The 24811-nt window shown below is 42.3% G+C and overlaps 1 protein-coding gene across 3 annotated transcripts in view; it reads right to left on the bottom strand.

Annotated features, from left to right (window-relative positions):
- Window positions 1–4161: 4161 nt before the first annotated feature.
- The window catches only part of NUP93 (nucleoporin 93), a 136564-nt gene continuing 115914 nt past the window's right edge, over window positions 4162–24811 (bottom strand). For all 3 annotated transcript variants that reach the window (XM_044987693.1, XM_044987692.1, XM_044987694.1), the window contains 13 exons: window positions 23748–23905; window positions 20830–20995; window positions 19848–19941; window positions 18586–18777; window positions 18183–18309; window positions 17996–18068; window positions 17589–17633; window positions 16653–16769; window positions 15849–15967; window positions 13416–13533; window positions 12959–13042; window positions 10836–10964; window positions 4162–4389 (listed from right to left, as the gene is read on the bottom strand). In XM_044987693.1, coding sequence (XP_044843628.1) covers window positions 4279–4389; window positions 10836–10964; window positions 12959–13042; window positions 13416–13533; window positions 15849–15967; window positions 16653–16769; window positions 17589–17633; window positions 17996–18068; window positions 18183–18309; window positions 18586–18777; window positions 19848–19941; window positions 20830–20995; window positions 23748–23905 — 1533 coding nt within the window. In that variant the 3' untranslated portion in view covers window positions 4162–4278. The remainder of the gene's footprint in view (window positions 4390–10835; window positions 10965–12958; window positions 13043–13415; window positions 13534–15848; window positions 15968–16652; window positions 16770–17588; window positions 17634–17995; window positions 18069–18182; window positions 18310–18585; window positions 18778–19847; window positions 19942–20829; window positions 20996–23747; window positions 23906–24811) is intronic.

The following is a 24811-nucleotide window of genomic DNA, read 5'->3' on the forward strand; positions in this document are numbered from 1 at the left end:
GCTTGCTGCAGATCAACCCCATTACTTACCTTCAAAGGACGAGGAGAACAATTGATTACCATCCTCTTCATAACAGCCCTTAACATATTTGAAGACTTATCAGATCCTCATCTCAGCCTTTTCTCAAGACTAAACATACCCAGTTTTTTTTTTAACCTTTTCTCACAGGTCAAGTTTTCTAAAGCTTTGATCATTTTTGTTGCTCTCCTCTGGATTCTCTCCAAATTGTCCACATCTTTCCTAAAGTGTGGCACCTAGAATTGAGCACAGTACTCCCGCCGAGGCCTCATCAGTCCTGAGTTGAGTGGGACAATACATGACACTCTTGTTAATACACCCCAGAATCATATTAGCTTTTTAGCAACTGCATCACATTGTTGACTCATTTTCAATTTGTGATCCACTATAGTCCCCAAATCCCTTTCAGCAGGACTACCATCTAGCCAGTTATTTCCCATTTTGTAGCTGTGCATTTGGTTTTTCCTTCCTAAAAATGCACTTGTCTTTACTGAATTTCAGATCAATTTTTCTAACTTGTCAAGGTCATTTTGAATTCTATTCCTGGCCTCTAGAGTGCTTGCAACCCCTCCCAGCTGGTGTCATCTGCAGATTTTCTAAGCATACTCTGCATTCCATTATCCATTAATGAAAATATTGAACAGTAGCAGAACTGATCCCTCTGGGACCCCAGCAGATGCATCCTCCCCGTTTGACAGCAAACCACTGATCACTACGCTTTGACTAAGGTCTTTCAGCCAGTTGTGCACCCACTTTACAGTAATTTCATCTAGACCACATTTCTCTACTTTGCTTAGGAGACTGTCACCTGACACTGTCAAAATCCTCACTAAAATCAAAACATATCACATCTACCACTCCCCATATCTACTGGATGCCTCTGCAACAGCATCCTGATAGACCAGGTTTGAAAAAACAATCATTAGCTGTTCAAAGGACCAAGAGTCCTTTAATCAACCAAATTCAAGAACAAAATTACACCAGTAAAATAACATGGTTTACTAGCTAACCAGAGTGGGAACAGGTAACACACAAGCCACCAAAATAAACATGCATTGAAAACTACAGTAATAAAAACAAGCATTGGGAAGTCTTCCATCCCACCGTAAAGATGCACCAATGCAAATAACCAAGGGGGTGGAATTATAAGGCCTGGTCCTCTCAAGGCGATCTCTTCTGAGGGAGCAGTTCCAGTGCTGCCTCAGGACAAGGCATGGTTCCTCGGGTCCTATATTACATAGGGTGTTATAAGGTAATGACTAAGGACGTCCTGTCAGTGCACTTGCTGACGTACAGACAGGTGGAGAATTGGGGAAGGAAGAGAGAGGGGACTGGACTTCACCTGAAAAAACACAAGTGAAATAATTCAGTCAATGATTATTAAACAGCCGGCTTCAGAAAAGACGTTCCACTCTCTCGTGTCGTTTTCAGTCCTGTGCTCTTTAGCAGATCAGACTAAGTGGTGAAGTGGGTCATATCAGGAAATGCCCAAACATACCAGAAATATTAAAGACTGGAGATTTTCATGTTGAATTAGTGATGATTTTTTTCATTATGAAATCATGATGCAGGCAGTCAGCTGGTACGTGGGATCACTCCAATACATCCTCCAGGCCTTGTCTACACTGTGTGTGAAAGTCCATCTAAGCTACGCAATTTGAGTTACATTAGTAGCGTGACTCAAGTCGACGTATCTTAGATCTACGTACCGCGGGGTCCACACTATGCTATGTCGACGGGAGACGCTCTACCATCTACCGTCGATGTATCGATTGCCACGCGTCAATCCCCCAGGAAGTGTAGACAAGCCCCCAATAACGTTTAGGTATCTCAACATCCCCTCCCTTACCTGTGCTCTCATCTTATGCCTCCTCCTGTCCTCTCTTACACTTTACACTCTTCCGGCCAGAGAACGTGTCATATTTTGTAGAGCACCACATACTGGTATTGATCATCTGTATAGCACTACAAATGTAACAATCATCTTTCTAACAGGTTAGTGCCACAGTCTAGCATTCTCCAGGACTTAGTCTCCCCCCACATGCTGTCTTGTGGTTTCTTGTCAAGCGAAGAAAAGTTGACAAAATTAGGCATAACAAAGGCTTGGTAAAAGGTGGTTAGGAAAATCTGACCCAACAGTTTGTAAATCATTCAGAATAGCAACTAGCAGTGTGTTTATATATCCCTCTACACGCATTACAAATCATACACAGTGATGCAGAATGGGAAACCAGTTCTTCCCATCCTTGGCACTGAGATGGGAAAGTTGGTACTATTCTGTGTATTAACCTCTTGACTGTTGGATCATCTCTTTGGGTATGACCAGACTACCCGCCGTGATCGATCTATCAGGGATCGATATATCGTGTCTTGTCTAGACGCAATATATCGATCCCCGAATGCGATCCCGTCAACTCTGGAACTCCACCAGGGCGAGTGGCGGAAGCGGAGTCGACGGGGGAGTTGTGGCCGTCGATCCCGCGCCATGAGGATAGGAGGTAAGTCGAAATAAGATACGTTGACTTCAGCTATGCTATCCCCGTAGCTGAAGTTGCGTATCTTACATCGACACCCCCCCCCCAGTGTAGACCAGGCCTTTGAAACACACCTCCTGTGCTTCTAACCATATATGTCCTGACATTTCCATGCTCCGAAAAGCTACACAGCAGGTGCTATGGAGGACCAGGAGCAAAAAGGCTAAGAGCTAGTATCCGTCCCATTCCATTTTTAAGATGGATAGGGAGCTATATACAAGTGTATTTTAGACAGAGTTTTCATACAATCCAATCTCTGGACCTTCCTGATGACACTTCAGTCGACATTTTCAAACTTGGGTGCCTAAGTTTAGTCACCTAAAATCCACACAGACACTGATTTTCAAAGGTGTTAAGCACCCAGAACTCTCAGTGATGACAGTGGGAATTGTGGGTACTTGCTACCACTGGAACTGTACCCTGCGTCAGACACCCACATTTGAACATTTTGGTTTTCCTCTTTCAGATCTCTAGCATTCTATCCTGGGGGTAAATTGTACACTGTGTCATGGCAATCTGAAGTCTTGACTGACTAAAAAGTAACTGGTATTTAGTGAGACTCTTCTGTTCAAATCTTTTTCTGAAATATGGTCCTTTTGAATCAGTTACAATAGTTTCTATTTTTCTTTGGAAACTGCACTGATTCCTGCAAAGACTTCAGAGTAGTTAGATTGGATCTCCACCAGCATATGTGAGCTCAGAATCTGGCCTCGTATTTTAAACCTCCTCTGACGGGTCAATTTATGCTACCTATCCTTAGGCTTGAAAGGATTAGATTTTTATCAGTAAAATGTCGGTAAACATCAATTTCACCATACACACTAACCCATGAAAAAAATATTTCCATTGATAATCTAAATTTACAGACAGGCAAAGTAAGGAAAATGCTGCTTGAGAACTTATTACAGTTTAAGGATATTTACTTTGTACATTTTGAAGGGATGTTGACAATTTGTGTTGGGAAGCTTTGATTTTTTAAAATTGCAATATCTGAGGTCATTAAATAATTATTGTCTGACATCCCCCCCATAATTTTCTGCAACTGTGAACATTTAAAATAGGTAGAAATTGAAAAATGTGCTTAAAACTCAATGTCTCGCAACTGTGAAAATTTAAATTGATAAAAATTAAAAATACAAAAAATAAACATTGATATTATTCAACAAAACTATAAAAAAAAAAAATCTAGTTCGGCCAAGCCTACCTGTTCTATGTAAAGCTGAACTGCAGCATATAAAGGTATATAGTTATTCACAAGAGAACAGTGTATGCTTTGTACTGCATCTCTTATGTAATGTAAAGTACATACACATCTTTTCAACTTTTAAATTACCTTCATTTTTCAAAGAAACCCCAAAAGGTTAAGATTTCTAAGCTGTGTGGTTATTAAATGTTCAATTCAGAGAAAACTGCACTGCCATTAAAAGCTTCATCTGTCACTTCCTGATTGTACTATACAGTAGTTTATTGACCTCTCTTAAAATAAAAGCTCTCTCCGTATGGCCCATTTACTTAAAGCATGTTTTTCTATAAAGCAATTTTTAAAAAAAATGAATAAAAAAATACAAATCAGTGAAAATAAAAAGATGTCAAAAACAAATATAAACCAAAGAAATTTATTTTCATCGACAAACATACAGGATACAAAATGATATTGGGCCCATCCTCTTAAAGAACTAATGACAGGAAAGGGATGATGCTACAGTTCTAACTGAAAGCATCTGTGCTAATTCATAAGGACCTCCATCTGCACCAGTCTTGCATTCGTGTCTCCTGACGTTCTGTAGGGGATCATTCCAGCAAAAGTTATCAGTGCACGAGCTTGGGACCGGAGTTGCTAAGAAATAAGAAAATAAAGTACCAGTTACTTTAAATTAGGTCCATTGAAACACCACTCAACTCTGAACAGTGGTTCATTTAGATTCATTTATGAAACACTCCCAAATCAAACAGGCACAGATAATCTGTCTTTCTTACTGTTACTCTTCTGACAATGCTTCTCCACAGTTAGCAAGGAAATCCAATTATTTTCATTTGTGAATGTCAAAAGTATGTTAAGTCACCCATTCATTTAAAAATCCTATTGATGTAAAATTTCCCCCCAAAAGGCTTTTTCAGCAACAGAGTATTACCCTGCTGCAAGAACAATCTCACTGATTTCCATCGCTGTATCAAAATTCTTCTCTATTTTAAAAGATTAAGAAATTAAAAAAAAAATCACATCAATGCAATGTGACAATTGACACCTTAAAGCACAAATGAGAGGAAATACAAACGTACTGATCCTGGAAGTCAGTCACACTACCCATACATTTAGATCTTCATTCTCTATTACACTAAGGCCCGTACACCACACTGGCAGAGTGGGTTACACCCCTTTTAAGGTGTCTTTACTCTGGCACAGTAACTGAGAATCAGACCTACAAAGGTATTACATTAATGTTAACACCCTATACTGTAACAGAAAATACGACATGTGCATGAAGGTGGCCATGCTGCAGCTGCAGAATCTAAAACTTTTTTTTTTAATTTCCTGAATTAAAAAACTTAAATGCATAAAACCCAACTCGGGTATCTTGAGAATGTTTCCAGGTTACATGGTTAGGTTAGCCATACTCTGTGCATAATAAATCAGAGGCTGAAAACTGAGGCGTTTGTTAGCCTGCAATAAGGTTTTCCTCCTAAACATGAAGTATCCTTAAATTGTTATACTGAAAAGTCTGTGTTTAGAGACATAATGGGACTCAAGATCATTCTTCAGTCTGCTGGATGAATTGGGAAATTGAAGCAACCATGGATTGTTGTGGGCATATCAATGGTTAATCAAGGGCAGGATGAATCAGATTACAGGGATTTACAAACCGCAGTTATTGAACCCTATTGTAGCTGGAGTCAGTAACAACGGCAGCCCTGCACCCGTCTGGCCAAGACCATCCCTTTTCAGTACAATATTAAACAGGTTATTTAACCAGTGGAAACAGAACCTGGTTGTATGTAATTTAATAAGGGCATCCACATTTGGCTAATGCATAAATCCAGTGTCTCAAATTTAAGAAAAATTGGATTAATAATATAGGAAAATACTAAACAATTTTCATTTAATACTGAGCTCAAACTTCATTTTATTCCACTTGTGATATATAAATAGCACGTGTATAAACCCCTTCAGCGCTGTTTTCTAAAGGGATGGCACTACACAAAACCAGACGGCACAGCTGCAATACATCACCACATTTTGATCTGGTGCTGCAATCCTGTTGGTCATCCCTCACAAGTTCAGCAAGGTTGGGCTGAATAAGGATTTGGATGAGAGACCTCCAAGAAGACCTACGTGCTGCAAGCGGTGCTGCTGGTGATTCAACAGGGGGCACTCTTCCCTCTGAGTCAGTGTTGAGCCAGTGCAGCAGCAATACACTGCTGGAGGTGACCTCTCAAGGGAGACGCAAGGCCAAGGTTCTGCAGATCTGCAGTCACTCAGATCCCATTGCAATTTATCAGACAGTAGGTTATTTAATATATTTCATAGAGTTTAAGGCCAGAAGGGACCATCAGATCATCTAGCCTGACCTCCTGTATATTAGAGGCCATTAAATTTCACCCAGTTAGTCCTGTGTTGAGTCCAATAACCCGGGTTTCACTGAGGGTACGTCTACACTGAAACATAAGCCCATGCTGGAGCCCAGGCTCAAACCTAACTCCCCTTGTGTCTACCCTGCAATTGCGCCTACACTGGGCTCGGACCCAGGTCCCAAGACTCTAGAGGGTCCAAGCTCGAGTTAAGCCGGGACCCAAGGTCTGAGCTCTATTGCTTTGCAGCACAGACACAGCCCCACTTGACTCAGGTCCCAGGAGTGAGCCGGAAATATCCCACAATTCCATGGGACAACTTCCCTAGCCTGCTCTATCCCAACAACCTGCAACCCACTCTGCTGAAAACGGAAGCCAGGACAGCAGCTCAGGCCAGCGTTAACCCATTGTGTTCCGATCACCGATTTGCAAGCACACCATCAGAGCGCTCCCTGGGTTTGCAATGGAGAACGAACCCATCAAGCCTTTTGCCAAGCCAGCTGCTTCCTGATAATGTGCAGCACACTCCTAGGGCTAGACCACCCATTCTTTGGGGGGCAGGGGGAGCACTAGAGACTGTGGGACAGAGTTACTTTGACTCGGGTCTGTGCACTGCATTGGGGACACCAGAGCCCTAGGTTCAAGGATGGGTCCGAAAATTCTTAACACAGGGTTAAAATACAATGTAGACGCTCAAACCCAGGGTTCCCTAACGTGGGTCAGCTGCCTCGAGTCACACTAGCCCTGGGTTGACATTGCAGGGCAGACATACCCTAAGGCATTTCAGTCCTCAGGCAGAGAACAGGAGGGAGCCTCAGCCTGAGGCCCCTGCAATGGCAGGAAAATTATGAAGTGAGATATGGGATATTAACCCTAGTAACCGAGCCAAATCCCAAATCAGGGGGCAACTTTCTGTACACAGACTCTGAATCACTCCTGCACTTCCTCCCACCGTCAACATTTTCCTTTTACGCTCTCCCTAAGCCATTGTACATAGTTGCTGTGCAGTCACATTTTGCCCCACAGGTGGGCTGCATTTCAGTGGTGGGCGAAGTGCTCGCCAAGCAGAACTGCATCGGTTACGTCTGTAAATCACACATTTGCGGTGTGATTCTTTCAGATGAAAGCGCTTTACAAAAAGGCAAGAAATTATGATGATGAAGAACGCTAACACTGAGGAGCAGGGAATAAACAGTGACCTCTTTAAAGTCAGTGAATTTACCGTCCCCCTTATCTTTTCACTGGTGATGATATGGGAGCCAACATATTTTTAAAAAGCCATTCTGATCCCCAGCAGTAAGGGGTGGAGGTTTTCAGAGAAGGTTAAAAGAAGCCTAGAGATGTTGGTGTTCCATTGGTTGTAATTACTTAATGATCATTCAGGAAGAAATCAACGAAACAACACAATGCAACTTTCATTTGTGCTTTGAAATAAAACTGCAAATAAAAAGAGCCCTGTGGCTTTTTCACTTCATATTTCCTCTGCCAGGAGAATGCCCTTCAGCTGTCCCAAGGAGTTAATAGCAAATCACTGGGCGAGTGTATTACATGGCAGTGACGTGTTAATTAGGTTTTAGCTGCCGCTGCTATTAAAACTATGTTTTCCCAGATCGTAATTTGGCTTGCTGTAATCTGTATCGGACTGAAACTTGGCAAACAGGCCAGGTCTGGCTGGATAGGATTTTGTTTCTTAATCCACTATGCCAATTAATTTCATCAGTAAATAAATTCCTAAAAATTGCTCTACTTAAAAACCTGGCTATTTAAAACATATTTTAAGAGGTAGCTTGGTTTCAACTGGCATTAGGAAAGCCAGAGATGATGATTATTATTTTAATGGAAGCAGGAAGATTGACAAAGCAAAACAGCACATGTGTACCACCATTGGTGGTATTCTTATACATCCCACTGCTGTGTGCTCTATATGGATCCTATACAACTCCCCCTGATGTCACTGGAATATGGCTCAAGATGGTCACCCTAGTGGCCCTGTTTGGCACCAATGGGCACATTTAAGTGGCGATTAAGAGAATTACCGGTATGTTCTTCTAACCCAGAGTCCCATTCTCCCCTGAGTAGGAATAACCTGCATGGGGACTGGAAACTGCAAGAAGTGCTACTTGTGACATTTCCTATTAGTTCTCCTGAAGAGAGGAGGGGTCCCCTACCACCGAAGAAGCTAAAGGGCTCCAGGAGGCAGTTGCAGATCTCTAGAGATCTGATGAAGGTAACAGACATCTCTGTGAATAACCTTGGACTCTGCACTGCGGCCCAGCCTCTCCTCATCTTGCCGAGTCCCCTGGACAATGCTGACAAGGGCCATGCTGCCAGGAGCTTCCCCTAGAATCTCTCCCCCCTCCCCGGGGGTGTTGGGGTGTTTGTATTTTCCAAATGTGCAGAGGAGGAAGTGCTCTACAGGAATTCATGCTGGCTTCCCCTGCTGATTTAGGTGGGGGAAGATTTTGCTGGAACAAGGCCCCTTCCTTCTCTCATTCTCCACCCCGCCCCCCACCCAAATAAGCACCCCAACAACAGTGAAACTGGAATGCCACAGAGCCATCCGGGGGGGTTCTGCATGGTAAGGAGAAAAGGAAGCACGCTAGAGAGCCATTAACTACCTCTCCTTCCATGCCCCAAGGGTCAGAGCTGTGGGTCTGAGCTCTTTGCAGAAGTAAGGGGAGAATGGTGGCCATAGTTTTGTGGGGTTTTTTACATCCCCCAGCAAATGTAACTAATTCCACAGGAGGGAGATGTCTTCAGTCTTGTGGAGTTATGATCAGCACTACTGTCCTCTTCTCCCACAAGTGACTCCACTGAACAGGGCACGGCAGCCACACCGCCCACTGCAAAGTCTAATAGTAGGCTCTTGTTGCACAAAAATGGGATAGTACTGAAATAGAAATCCAGTTGTGCCTTTGATCACCACCAAATATCTAAGATGCCACAATGAGGCTAGAAAGCCAGGTAACAAGCTTTCATGCCTGAAATATAAAAGTTAAAAGGATTTTTAAACAAGGAAAATAATCAGCAGCTGTCCACATCTGCAACAACATAGGAATGCACAAGCTGCTCACTAAACACCTTCACCGCAAAGAAGCTGACATTAGAATGGCTCCGGAAAACACACTCATTTCCTTCTATGCAAAGTCCTGCTAGCTAGCAGCTAATCCTGTCAATCATCAGCTTTATTATCCCTGAGGAACCATGCACATTGCAATGGGACTTGCTGGAGTTATATCTGAGTGGAGATGGCAGAAAATAGAACCTACACAATATGGCACAACACTGTGAAACATGAACAAAAAAACACACCCAGTCGAAGGAGCAGGCTTAACTTACAAGCAAGGCTGCCACTCCTTCACCCTTACGCCAGTTCTGGGAGTACATATCACAGGTATTATCTTGCATTATTCTGAGACCACTTCACGTAAGAGTAAGTTAAAAGTGACGTGACGGCCCGACTGCTAAAAGTCCTTCCTTGCTTCTGCCAGTATGGGCTACGACTGTTATTGCAAGGCAGGGTTTTGTAGTTAAATGACCTATACAAGTATAGACCGTACATCAAAACAAAAAGGTACTTTATCACCTTGATTTTTAAAAAATGTAAACTTTGCTCTCTTTTAAATGTATCTATTGTGGAAGAGGTTCTCTCTAATACTGAAATGTGCAAGTCAAGCTATAGTATTTGCCTAGTATGTGATAAATGCATGAAATAAAGTTGGCTATGACCCGAGTTATTAACTCTAAAAAGGGGAATTTATTCTTTCCCCTAACCAGTTAAATTAAAGGCCGAGTTCCTGTACTCCTTACTCAGGCCTATCCATGGGAGATTTACTCGAGTAAAGACTTACGGTTTGGTCCCAGTCACAATCAGTAATACTGAAAACTCTCTTGTTCGGTTTAAAGTCTGTTCCTGCAGTGACACATACTGGAGGTTTATTTCGCTGCCCTTGAGTAATTTCTAAATGTTCCTAATGTCCTTCCATGCTTCCTTGGTGTGGAAGTTTGGGATCGTGGGGTCTCATAAATCCCACCTGCTCACCTCACCCCACCCAGCTGAAAATGGAAACAAGATCTAGACATCTGTTTTGCAACATCAGAGATAAAGCACTAACCTAAATGACAGGAGGAGAGGGAGTCAGGTTCTTAACAGTGAACAGTGTAACAGTCAAATCCACTGCATCAATCATTGGGATTCAGTGCATTAGTTATGGGACAATAGCTGAGAACAGGCAAATTTATCACACCTTTTTCTTGATAAGGATGTAACTCCTTTTTACAATCAGGGCAGTGTGATTTACAATGACATTCTTTCCCAACATTAAAGGGTTGAGCCCCCCTAAATCTTTGTCCTGACCCTTTTTTAAAGCCTGCATCCTCACTACAAAGTGGGCGGGCTCAAGCCTTAGTCAACACAGTGCTTAGGTTCTAACCCACGTCCCCAGCCAGGTCAGGCAGCCGAGGCTTAAAGCGCCTCCAAACCCAGGTCAGAGGTTTTTGTGTGTGGATCAGAGGCTAAAAGCTGGCTAAGAGCCCCGGTTAACTGCAGTGTAGACATGCCCTAAGCAAGCTGTCTTGTAAGTGAATAACAAGTCAGTCTAAGATAGTGACCATCTGAGGGTCATTGTTACATGCAATTGAGACCCAAAATCTTGAAACAAAGGAAGAAAGCATTCAGCAAACATCACTGACGGACGATAAGGACTATAACCTTACCGAATCTCTATCCTCCATTACACGCTGGGGTCTCGCAGGAGTGGCAGGGCTTGTACCTTTCATCCTCTTGTATTGTGTGAACAAAATATTCATGGTTGCAAGAAGGACCTCAGATAAATTGTGTCTGATCTATGCAAAGAAAAAAAAGAACACAAGGGAATGAAGAGCAGGTCAACCCGGAGTCAGTACTGTTAGTATAAGAGGTCAGAAAGCTGAGCACTATCTGTTCATACAGGAGGATGTGTTGAGAAATGCCACCTCATAATTAACTCGATTTGAAGATGACTGGGTCATAATGAATAGAGGATTGTGACTTCAGGTGGGGAATGAGAAGCAAGAGAATATGGACTCTGAAGAAAAAAAATATGTTGATTTATGGCAAATATCCAAAGAAATGGAACTGGAGGGAAGAAAAAAGTTGATGACATCAGCAGAACTGCTTCTAAACAGGACAGATTTCCAAGTTCTCCATGAAGACATCATAGACTTGATTTACAAATCTAGGACATGAAGAGTGAAACTGAAATCAGTACCTTTTTCATTCTTAGTACTGTATGATTCACTGCTCCAAACAGTGTCAAGAGATGACAGCAATGCTGTCATGTCAGCATGGGCACAGTCCCTCAGCATTAGGCTGTCATTCATTCAGTCAGTCTCCTACTCCTGTATTCATTTCCAAGCTGACAATATCAAGCAAGACATCTTCTTTAAATGTTAGTGTGAGATCAACTGAACTGGACTTGAAAGGCCAACAAAGGCAACCACTATTCACAGAATACCAGGGTTGGAAGAGACGTCAGGAGGACACCTAGTCCAACCCCCTGCTCAAAGCAGGACCAATCCCCAGACAGATTTTTGCCCCAGATCTCTAAATGGCTCCCTCAAGGATTGAACTCACAACCCTGGGTTTAGCAGGCCAATGCTCAAACCACTGAGCTATCTCTCCCCCGATATTAGAAACTGGGTATTACACTGAAGAGATTGCTTTCAAATGGTTCCAGACATTCTTATCTTTTAAATACTGATCTAACCCTTAGGTCAAAAGGCTGTGGTTCTTTGTTAGTAATGGGTAGCCAGAGAGGATGCTTTACGGATGGGCCATGTGCATGCTATGGAATGTTAGAAAATTCCCACTGCTAATACCATTTTTTTCCCTAAAATTCTGTAGTGTTAGCTACGGGCATGGTGGTCATTTGGATACTAGTTTTTGTGCTAAGATGATAGAAAGCACAGTAAAGGCTGCTCAAGATGCTTCATCCTACCACTAACCATCATGATAGAATAAATGGCAGGAAAATCCTCCTTTTACCACCTCAGCTAGTACTTTGAAGATGACTCTTTGCTTGTAAATTCATCCAAGACCCACAATGTTAAACTCTTCAATTGGATTTGCACCTGTTAGAATCTAAGGCAGTTTGATTACAGGGAAGTGACTTAAGGGCAACAGTCTACCATATGTATAAGTCAGGAAGGAATCAATAAATTCTAAGGCTTGAAGGGAAATGTCATTCATTCATTCACAAGCCTTTCATCTATAAGTTCACTTAGCAGCAAAAAACGATTATGCTATTAAAAATCCTCTAATATATTTTAAGATTACATCTAAAATTTGATATAAGGTTCAAAAGTAAGTGCTAGGGAGGCTTTGCCCCTGGCACGTCAATTTCAATGGACAATCTCCCAGGGTAATTGCTGCAGCCGGCAAAACAGTTATAATTTCCTTTAGTTTGGAAGGAAAGAAACCCACGTTCCCTCACATGCTGAGTGGCTGTTGAAAGCATCGAGGGCCCAATTCAATACAAACGTTGAAACTTTTCAAATACATTTTCTGAACTTGGTGTTAGAACTCACAAAACATGGTGTGGAAGATTCCAAACAGATCCTGTTCCACAAAATTGGATACTAAGTTCTGAGATTTCTAGTGCCCGATCTTAATGCTGCACGGAGGAACCCTAGTGGTGTAATGGAAAACGTTGCGCTCAACGACTAGAATATAGAATTAATCCAGACCTGATCAATAATATTTCCAGTTACAAACTATAAAAGGGCAAAACTACAGGGCTCTTCCACTTCTCTGGCAAGACAGAAACAGCAAAAGGTTGAAGGCACAAGGCATTACTTACTTCATCGCTGAAATTTCTGAAGGCAGCTACTCTCTCTTCCACACAGTCTTGGCTCAGGGGCACGAGCTTTAGATGTTCAATAATCTACAAAAAGGAGAGCAGGAATTAGAGTATGCTACGTAACAGGTTTGTAATTTTGAAATGTTTGCAAAGAACTCTCTTAGGTAACTGAATTGTACCCGATTACTCTATTAGACAGCATTTTACCGCTTACCCATTCATTGATGTAGCATGAACATTTTGTTCCGGGGCTACAAACTGTCTCAAGAAAAAAATGTTCCCGATGATCAGATTACAGGAAAGAAATACACATTTTAAATTCCTGTATCATCACTGCACCTTTTAACTCATTCAGTGTAAGATCCCATGACGCTTCTTTATTGTTTTAAGTGGTGTTACATGAAATGCTTTGGGTTTGCAAGGGCATCGGTAAGTCTGTGCTTCAAATGGAACTTACATCAAAGGCCCTGTCAATGTGACCGGCATGATATTCATCAAAAAATGTGATCAAGTCTAGCAGAAGGTAGAATGTGGAGTCAATGGATTTCTTTGTACTTATCCCTTGAGCTTTATACCTGAAAGAAAAAAAGTGTTTATAATTGTACTGTGCAAAACGGCATCCACTTATAGACACGAGTCGCTAACTTGCAATTCCTTGGAAGTTCAGGCTTGAAGCAAAAAGACAACGGCATCTACCAGCTTTCATTTCTCTTAACCATAACAGAGTTTCTGGCGGCTTTCTCCTTGGCTCACTTTAATTATTTCTCTCACTCCTAATTCTTACTCACAAATAAAATGTGTATTTACATCTACATTGCTAACCTTTCCATATGCAAGTGACAGCTGGCCATGGAAACTGGAATCCTATTTATCTGATGGGCAGGTGTTGTATAAGCATCTTTAAAATACTGTTTATACAGCATAGTTACCTGTGAAACTTGCTGCCTTGGGATATTCAGGCAAATACCTTAGTAAGACTTAAAAAAAGGTTAGACACTTATAAATATTATTTCTAGCTATACTACCTAGAACAGAAATACAAAGGCTACCAATCCTCATTCTTTACAGTCTGAACAGATGCCAACAGGGTCTGGCTCTCTTCCCCACTCCAGTAGTACAGTGCAGTTGGTCAAGTGCATTATATAGACTTTGAACCGTCCATCCTCTGATGCATCTTGCATTAGCCATTCTTTGGGACAGAATACCAAACTAGATGGACATTTGGTCTGTTCTGTATATGGCACGTCCTCCGTTCCCGTGAAATGATGCAAGAAAGTGATCACTGGCCCAAGTGCTGCTCGTGTCACTAAAACATTGTCCACAATACATAAGCTGAAGAAAAGCCCTCTACAATAATTAAATGGGAAAAAGAAACCGATGGCCTAGTCACGTGTCCTGAACGTTAGGAAGCACAAGGTGGGGAGAAAAAGCAGAAGTGGCTGATCTGGCCAATGATGGTGTGGCTATAAAGCAGTACTAGAGAAAAAGTCATGTTTAATAATCGCCCTCATAGAGACTGAAACTAGCTATTAAAGTGATATTGTAGACTCTGTTAGATCATAAATTCTAACCATAGGCTTCATACTCCTTGACAACTGCTGAGTGATATATCATATTAAGTCAATATAGTACTAATTTTCACTCTCGTTTTAACCCTCACTCTCAGGAGATAGGATAGATTGAAATAGTGACCTGAAAATGTCACTTTTCAGTAAAGAAAGTCAAAGATATCAAGCTAAAACTCAACACATCATTTATATGTTTTCTCATTTTAAAAGACAGAAATGCTTGGAAATTTGCTTATTTTATTTTATTTTAATTTAATTTTATTTATTTTTTGCACATCAGAAGGTACTATGGTAAGAATTAAGAAGTTTTCTAAAAGTACCAGGATTTTCCTTTATTGAAACACAGGAATTCCTATACTTCATCAGAAGCATGACGTATAATATCCTATCTCTGACAACAGCCCCCATCAGATGTTTCAAAGGAAGATGTAAAAACAGGACTATTTTGCAACAACATCCCCATGAGAGCAGTTTACGCCGAACCCCAGAAAGTTGGTGGTGCATAAAGGCTGAAGTCCCTTATAAATGTTTGTCCCAATTAGTGTACTGTAACGGGAAATGACAATCTTACTGTTCATATAAACATCTTTCTTTTCTGATTCCTATAATGCTCTTTATCTCAATAACATCTCGTGGCAGCAAGCCCCACTGGTTCACTTCATCTTCTGTAAAACGGCCTTATCCATTTTGAGTTTAAATCTGTTGCCTTTTTAATCCAAATGCTATTTTATTAAAACAGCAATGAAACAAACCTGGTTCTTGGAAAACAAAGTTTTCAGGATGCTAACCTCCAACACTTCCCTCTGGTCTCCAATTCTCTCAGAACAGCCCCAGTCATTAAAGCTCATTCTTAATTCAACTTTACGTTAGTGGGTTGCACCACCACTAACTAACTATCACTACTAACTAATTTGCCTAGGGAAATTTTATTAAAAATTCTCTTTCTAAAATGTACAATTAATTATATTTATTGCTGTCTAGATTATCTCTCTCTCCCCGCCACCCTCCTTCCTTTCCAGTAATATTGCAAGTCTCCTTTTCTGATCTGACCAAGGGTAATATTTCTTGCTTCTGTCAAATTCATCTGACCAGGAACATGAGATTACATTTTCTGTGTGTAATACACAGTAATTAAAAGCAGAGCAGGGCAAGTTCTGCCCCTTCTCCATTGAAAACATCAATAACGACACTGAGCAAGCCAGCATGACAAGGTCAAGAAAACCCCCAGTGTACTGACTGTCAGAGGTGTAGGAACCTGAACTGGAATGGTCAGGTACACTCTAGTCACTTCGCAGTCTCAGAGATCCAACTTCCAGTCTTACCTCTCTGCAATGGAATGTGCCATATTCTTCAGCCTCTCTTTGTTAGACTGGGGAGTGCTGATCTGTGGAACCACGGGACTGAGTAATTTATTCATCAGTTCTAATACCTTATCTGGATTCTGTTGAATAATAAAAATACATGAAAGAAAAGGCAATGTTACAGAGCTTGGCTATTGCACCTTGTGAAAAAATGTAAAACGGCCTGATCCTGTGGGTGCTGAGTGTCTCCCCACTGAGAGCAGAGATAGGTAATAACTGAGTGCCCAGTTAGATAGCCATCTGTTAGATCAGAAAATTGGAAAATCACATGGCATTCCATTCCCTATTAAACAGCTGGCTACCGCACCATTCTCTTTCACTTAGGATATATTTCAATAGCAAAATAAGTGTACCTACAGCAATAAAGGCCCTATTGTTTTAGCCTTGTTTCCAAATGCTATTTCAATTAAATATGAAGAACACAAACTGGGTAAATTGCTTTGTTGGCCAGAACAATCTTACTCTTGGAAACAATTATTTGAAATGTGGATTGTATATCGATCAGGAACCTAGACTGCTTAAGGACCATATAGCTAAATCCCAGTATGGGTTGGATGTTAAGATCCAAGTCCTCTTTGCTTTACTCATGAGTCAGCTCAGTAAAGCCAATGGAACAACTATAGAATGAGATGAGCAAGATTTGGGCTTAATATTGTCAAGACAGTTCACGTTCTGAGATTAAAATAACCTTCAAATCAATGCTGATGTATTTTAAAATAAGATGAAATAGGTAGATATGGATGGCAGCTATGAGAACACATTTACCTTTGCAAGGTCGTAAAGTTTTGCAGCTTCTTCAAATAATCCTTTATTTTCTGCCGCTGAAGCAACGTTGTTAATAATAGGTTTTGTGTCACTAGTAAACTTGTCTATCACTCCTGGCTGATGAGACAAGACAAATGGGGAGGAAGGGGGGGGGGGGGGGGAAGCATTTGAAATCAGACAGTTTTTAAATTCCTGGAATATTCTATCGAGGCAATGTCAGATTGTGGTTAGAATGGACTGTACAATTCCATGGGAACAAATAAGGCGGCCACATTAAAAATAGAAAGAGCTCTTGTAAGAAAAGAAGTTCTCCAACTGGGGAGTGAGCACTGTGATATCAGCTGTTTCTAATTTATTCAAAATGACCCAGATATGAAGCGAATGAGTATATATATATATATATATATATATCTTCCACATTAACAACAGAAAAAAAAATTCACAGGCCATTTATGGGCACAGCCACTCGTTTATTATGTAAACCTTCTTTAACCCAAAACCTAACTCCAATGCCAAAATCTTGGCTGTTGATTATAGAACAGATGAAATCCTGGTCTCACTGAAGTCAGTTGAGAATTTTGCCACCGAATTCAAGAGAGCCAGGATTTCACCCTATGCCTTGTCTCTTTAGATATATACTTTAACTACATCCTCTTTTCATTCTAGACCCCTTGTAATTTGCCTTCCTCCTTGCCAACCACCACTCCTTCACATTTATGCAGCTCACTGATCATTTTGCAAAATGACTTTGTGCTCACAGCAACAGTCTGCATGCAACTACGGTATTAGATTAGCTGTGAAAAAAAATGCAGGAAAGCCAGAAATAGGCTCAAGAATAACTGGAAAATCATCTTGTGTGCGCGCGCACACCCCCACCCACACTCAGAGAATGATACACATATCGTATCATATCTATACAAAACGCTATCAACTCACCTTCCTACTGCCATCATTCTCCAGCTTCCCCAGAATCATATCGAACTACAGGCACACACACAAAATAAGAAAGAAAGGAAATTAACTGCATACCTACTGCAACACACTTGGTAGTAGCCTAAAGTTTCAGTCCTGAGTATACTCAGTGAAGCCAAGATTTTTATTTAAAATAAGTACATAAAAATGCAACACCTCTGATGCTATATTAAACCAACACCAAACATATGGTCATATGGCCTGATCTCCATTGATCCACGCATGTAATGAGAGAGAAACAGACCATGAGAGAAATTAGATGTCTCATGCCCATTTGGCATAAGTAGTGCAAAAGGCTTTGAATTGGCCTTCTATAAAGGGATGAATTTCACTTTAAGTGAGAAAGGGAGAAAGCGGTTACCCAAACATACCTCTCTGCTCTCGATTACTAGCTCACTAACACAACGCAAGAACATGTTCTCTCCTTGGCTATCCTTCTCATTCCTGCAAAATACAAACAAAACAAAAGAAAAAAAAATCAGTGTGTTTCATAGACCTTCTACGGTTATTACTAAAGTAATATAAACATGCTGCTGAATTTTAGATACAGGCTCCTACCTGAGAAAGTAAAAATACTGCAGCGCTTCCCTTGGGTCTGTTGACTCAAATTTACGGGTGTAGAGCATCAAAAGGCGAACGAAATTAAGGCGCCTCATGCCGGGAGGGTCGCCAGCTTCGTGACTTACTGGGATATTGGAAAAAACGTGGACCAAAACAAGATTTCTTAGCATCAGACATTTTGGCACCATCATACATTAACCTAAAGATCAAAGCAGTGTTCCATCCAAGACATTCACTAATTCTCTGAATATCTAAACAGACCCACATGGTTAATCCTTAGGGAATGCTGGCATGCTTCACTGCTGGCTCAAATAATGGCTTAGGATGGATATGTCCACCTGCAGTCTCTCCAAGGTTAAAGGCCAGGGCTTAATGGTAGCGGGAAGCATGCAGGACTTACACAGCTGTGCGCTCTGCCCAGAAGATTTCAGGAGCAGCTTTAACTCAAAGAGGACCAAAGCAATGTGAACAGCATGACAACGCAAGCGCTCCATCCGGAAGAGAAAAGCAATTGCAGCTTCAAACTGTGCTGTCAAGAACAATACTTGGAAGTAGAGAAGAGGCTGCTGATTCACTGCAAAATGCGATTCGCCTGAGGAAAGAAACATACCCATGTGAGTGAAGATGATTTTGCAACTGGGATCTGTGACAGTAGGTGCTTCCTGTCACAGTACATCACCATTGTTTACTCACTCCACGTGGAAATAAACACACAAGACAAAACAGAATATCTAATCATACATCTCTGGCTTATCTGTAATTGCCCATTGCAGGTATATCATGAAAGGCTGCAGCAGAACGGAACACAGTTACTCATCCTGAAAGGAGTCCCTCTTCTCCCTCCTGACCAAGATGCCTCGATGGGGACAGATTCTCCACTGTCCTGAACCTCGTGTCAACATTTACCTCTGTGCAAAGCAAGTGCAAAACACCACCAAATCAGACTTCTCCACCCACTCGCAGCACTGGTAGCGGTTTACACTCTCTCTGCACTCCCTGTACAAGGGTGCAATGACACAAGTGCAGGGCAGTGGAGAATCAAGCCCTATATTATTGCAGCAGTCAGAATGACCAGGTGAATTTTGAATACAGGCATCCGGGGGAGGAACTGGACACTCTCACCTCATCGCTCGCCCACTCCCAAAACCTTCTAAAGTGGAAATGAGCACAATTTATACAGCCAAGCTCCTGCCATATTCACTAGTTTGAGGCTTCAGTGAGTAACTTGGTATGGTAACCTACAGGAGTAACTCAGGGGTTCAAGTGTTCAGACAGATATTGGAAAGAAAGACATTCCTGCAACCGAGACTCCGTTTTCTTCCTTTGATTCCAGCAACTGGCAGCTCTACTACAAGAGTTTAGCAGATCCAGGAAGAGAGAAAACGATCTGCAATTTGGAACGGACACAACACGAGGGACTCAGGTTCTGGACAGCATACGGGTGTTAATTACCTGGACTGTTGAAAAGGCATATGAACCATTCAGCAGTTCTTAGGAAATCTGCTATTCCTCTCAGGGAGCAGCTGTATCTGAGGGCTCTCAGAGACTCAGAAATAAGCTGAAGTGTCTAATGGGATTTTAGCGTGTACGTAAGAAGTAGAAAGTGCTTTAAGCAGAGGCTGAATCCCAGCAGAAGAGTCAGTCCCACAAAAGCTCCCTTACCGTAGTCTTCAAGCAGTTGTTTCTGGAATTGCGATAATGTTAACCTGTCCTGGGGGGAGCTGGTACCATCATCATCAAAACACACCTGGTTCAGCTAAACACAAAAAAGGAGAAACATGGACCTTGAAGTAACTTTCTCCTGCATGATGGAGGCAATTGAAAAGTGCTCTTCCAGGAGCTGACCAATGGTCAGAAACTGGACCTAAGTTAAATCAATTGCTGGAGCATGAAGATAGGAGAAAGAAGAATAGCAGAATTCCATCTCGACACACCTTAGGATTTCTTCACAGTTATGCATGCAATCAAATGAAATCCATGGGGCACAAGCCACGATAATAATGACGATATTTTGCATTTACAAAGCAAACTCGCTATTCTAATTCCTTGGCTTCCATATAGGAGGAGAAAATACCCAAATGACCAGTATTTACCCATATTCCCTCCGTGGAACCCCCAACACTGTAGAGAGGTATTCACATTTTCTTCTTCTCTCAATTCCCAGGCCAACATTTCAGCCAAGTTCCATCCAGGAAGGATGAACTGTAAAGGACCTCTTTGCAACAAGTTAGTTATGCTCCTTAATCAGCTGAAGGGAATTACTGTTGAGTGAGGAGAACCACTCTCTTCCCACAGAGGACAAGTAAGCTGACTTCACGCTAATGTCAGCTCTGGTGGCACAGGAAATGACAGACTGGAGTTGGGACAGGTTTCTGCCACCATTTTGCCACCACAACAGCCCTAAACCATGTCATTTTAACGCAGCAGAAAGACCTAAGATTGGAATGTACTGGGAGGTAGAATAACTCTGTGTAACGCTGGAGGAAGAGCCACCCTTCCTCACCTTCCAACAGCTGTAAGTACATGGAGGTCAGATCCTCATCTAGTGAACCTCAGTGAAGATCGCTGAAGTCAATGGACCAATGCTGATTTACACCAGCTGAGGATGTGGCCTATTGAATCCTAGTACAGAAATCACACTTACCTTTAGCCAAAGATAATCTTCTGTTTTGTCAGCAACTTCACTCTGGTTATCAGCAATGTCACACCGGCCTATGATACAATAAACAGCTCTTTTGTACGGGTCTGTATTGTTCCTCAGGGCTCGTCTGTAATGGAGGCGAAGTTTGTTTTCAGTGGTAGGGGACAATCTAAAAAATAAAATCAAATGATTATACAAGAAGCCTCAGAACACCTACAAATTCCAACCTTCTCCCTGTTAAAACACATTGAAACAGATAAACACATGCAGGGTACAGGTTGAGAGGGACGAGTGAAATGCATGTAAATGTCTGATTGGGAAACACACATTGCAAGGCAATCCTTGAACTTACCACTTATGATTGCAAATAAATAAATAAATAGATAGATAAATAAGCATTAGAGCTGCAGATTTGTCATGGCGAAAAATCATGGAGTGGTCAGGGTAACTTTAGTAAAAGTCACGGGTTTAGCGAATGCTCTGTGAGTTTTGATAAAAAATGCCCTCACAAACGAAATTCAATTATACCTCTTCAAAATCCCAGCACTCCAGTGTCGCCCTCCTCCACCACGGCCATTGCCTCCTCCTCGCCACACTGAGGGGACACTGACCACCCACAGCAGCACTCTCCACCCTGACTCTGAAGCCCTAATCCTGGCCTGGTAAGGGCCCAAGGAGTGGAGGGGGGCACTGGAGAGTTAGCCCTCCCTCGCAGTCACCTTGGGCTGTGCCTGGCTTTCCATTCTGGGTGTTGTGACCTGGCATACGGGGTTACAGTGCTGCTCAGGTTTGCTCCGGCCACCCTTCCATCATGATGGAGAGGCAGCCAGGCCAAATTTGAGGGAGTGTGCCAGGCTGCAGTGCCACTCACTCAGATTTAGCCCAGGCACCTTCCACCTCTCCCAGCAGTTGTGACAGAGGGGTTGGAGGGCCAAACCTGAGCGGCACTGTGACCCCATACACCAGCTTGCTACACCCAGGGTGGGGAGGTAGGCCCAACGGGACACAGGAGCCGACTCTGTAGCGTGAGTGTGGGGTGGGCTCCATCTTCAACACCCCTCCACACAGGGCCAGTGGGACAACCCACACAGAGTATTCCCATGCAGAAGTTACAGGCAAACAGAGAAGTCACAGTATCTGTGACTTCACCACCACCATGGCAAACCTGCAGCCCTAGTTTAGCTAATGTCATTTGCATAACATGTAAAAAACACTTTTCTCCCCCTCAAATTAGCTAGCACACACACACACGTATGAATGGAAAGACTTCTGAAAAAACACCAAAATGGAAAATTAGGGCGAGCAGTTTTAAGAATGTGTTTATATCGCATTACGTGGGTATCAAGTATTTGGATCTGAGGCTACATCACCTCTCTCACTTAATTATCAGTCACACAGGTCAATGGGAATACTCGGGTGAGTAAACATTACTCAAGCAAGTAAGGATTTGTTGTATCAAGCCCTTTATGAGGAGCACTGTTTCATCTTTATCGTTAAATATTACCACAATGTTTTCTATGACATGTTTTCCTTGGAGAAAAACCTAGAGTCAAACCAATAAAAATGAAATGCTCTCTCGTTTGTTAAGTCTGTAGCCAGAGCACATTTTTATAGCTGTAATAAAGTCAGACAAAATCAATTATAACATATAATATTAAAATGTTTGTAATAGAACTAATGATAGATTCTTCGCCAAGGATTCTGGAACCGTCATGCTATAATGTGTACCGTTTCAGATTTTATGAGAGTCAGACTAGTCTATGAATCAATCTACATTAGGCAAGAAACAAATATAGAATTTGACTAATGGCATTTGTAGCATTTTTCAAATTTATTCTTTTAGACCTGGATCCTGCAAGAACATATGCACTTGAGTAATTTTACACACACAACTAGTCCCACTGTACTCAATGCATTTGCAGGCCTGGGGCCTTAGTTTGTCGTAATAATTCTGTCACAGGGGGGAGTGAGACACAGAGGGTACGTCTACCCTGCAATAAGAGACCCACGGCTGGGTCAGCTAACTTGGGCTCATGGGGCTTGGGCTGTGGGCCTATAAAATTGTGGTGTAGACGTTCTGGCTCTAGCTGGAGCCTGCAAGGTGGAAAGGTCCTAGAGCCCAGGCTCCAGCCCAACCCTGGAAGTCTACACTGCAATGGAAGAGCCCCGCAGCCCGAGCCCTGCAAGCCCAAGTCAGCTGGCATGGGCTAGCTGCGGGTGTCTAGTTGCAGTGTAGACATGCCCTAAGGGGTGATGCTGACCTGTGCCTGGTTTCTCAATGCCCTCAATTCCCCAGGTCCTGGACCGCATCCCAACACAGGGTCACTCTTACCAGCTCTTCTCTGCTCTCTGAGACCAGATTACTTCTCACAAATTCCAGCAGGACTAGCTCTAAGCCACCTGCACTCTGTGAAGTGACGGGGAAGGGGGGGTATATGAGAGGGAAAACAGGCACAGGTCAGATCTGAGGCTTGAATCCCTTTACAAGGCCCGGTTCATCCTGTAAAAAAATACCAGTTTCCTTTGCTGCATGGCTAGTCATGTGAAAACAGTCACAGCAAAGAGTAAAATATAGGGTTTATGATAGCAGATCAGATCTTTGATCTATCAAGTCCAATATCCTACCCTGATCTAAAAAATGCATCATACATTAAAAAATTGAAGCTATAACTAGTAAATTAGTTTTGAAGTGTAAATTCCTGCATATTTTCAAACTCTCTCTCTCTGTGGAGGTTTCTAGACTTCAAAGCCATGAACTAAAAATGTGAAAACTTCTTATGTGTAAATTAAATAGGCAACGCACACATTAGCCAGCCATTTTCACAACACGAGACCTCAGGCTTTCATTTTCCTCCCAAAGCATTAAACCTTACTCCACAGCGATTTTTCACCGCACATAGATTTTTCCCAGCTCACAATACCTTTTATCTTTACTGTGGATATACTCCTGGAACCAGGTTTTAAACTCCCCCAGCTGGTGCTGTGCCCGATTCACCACGTGCAAAGCGGCGATTAAATCTCCACAGCGCATGCAATAGTAAATCAATGCCCAAACGGGATGGCCTTCCACCTCCCCATCCTGGAAATAAAGGAAGACTTTTACAATAGAACAACAGCTTGCACAATATTTGATTTATTTTTCTTTATACGTGCCAACCACCTAATTCATTTTGTTTCAGCAAAATACTCAAAGTTCTCCCTCACACTCAGTTCTCCGTTGACTTCAGGCAGAATTCCATTTGTGTAACAAAAATGCAGGATCAGACCCACTTGATTTAAGTTCTGGGGAAGCTGAGCGTGTCTGTGGATATTAAAGAATATCCTGCTTTTAGTTCCCTCTCCCCTGCATTTTCCCCTCTGGGTGAGAACTCTCCAGTCATACTAGTAGCATCTATACATTTTTTTTTCTGGGGCCTTGCACTGATCACTTCACTTTGCTGGGAAAAAGCATAAACCAACCAGGTCTGTAGCACCCAATTGCATAAGTCGTGACATGCTTAGTCCCCATGGAACGAGCATAAGAGGACGACTGGGCAGTCCGCTGTTAGCGCATGGCTGTGTGCACTCTCCAGGGCTGTGAAGGAAGTGACTCTTTATGCCTTCCAGCTGCAGGACGTCACAGTGACAGAGGGAAGGGAACAGGAGTGGGATTTGAGTCAGTAACCTGGTTCTGGATACAGATCTACTTTCTTTGCTCACTATTTATTTTGGCACTTCTAGGCCTGGAACTGGCCAGGCCTCACCTATCTTCCAATAGGAAACAGAATTATTAGAGCCGTGTCAGTCCCAGGATGTTAGAAAGACAAGGTGGGTGAGGTAATGTCTTTTACTGGACCAAGCTTGCCTCTCTCACCAACAAAAGTTGGTCCAACAAAAGCTGATACCTCACACACCGTCTCTCTCTCTCTCTCTCTCACAGGAAAGAGAGGCATTCAGAATCTCTCCACTGCACAGTAGCTAGCCAATAGGTACAGAACAGCAGGTT

This window comes from Mauremys mutica, chromosome 14 (genome assembly GCF_020497125.1).
Source record: "Mauremys mutica isolate MM-2020 ecotype Southern chromosome 14, ASM2049712v1, whole genome shotgun sequence".
NCBI lineage: Eukaryota > Metazoa > Chordata > Testudines > Geoemydidae > Mauremys > Mauremys mutica.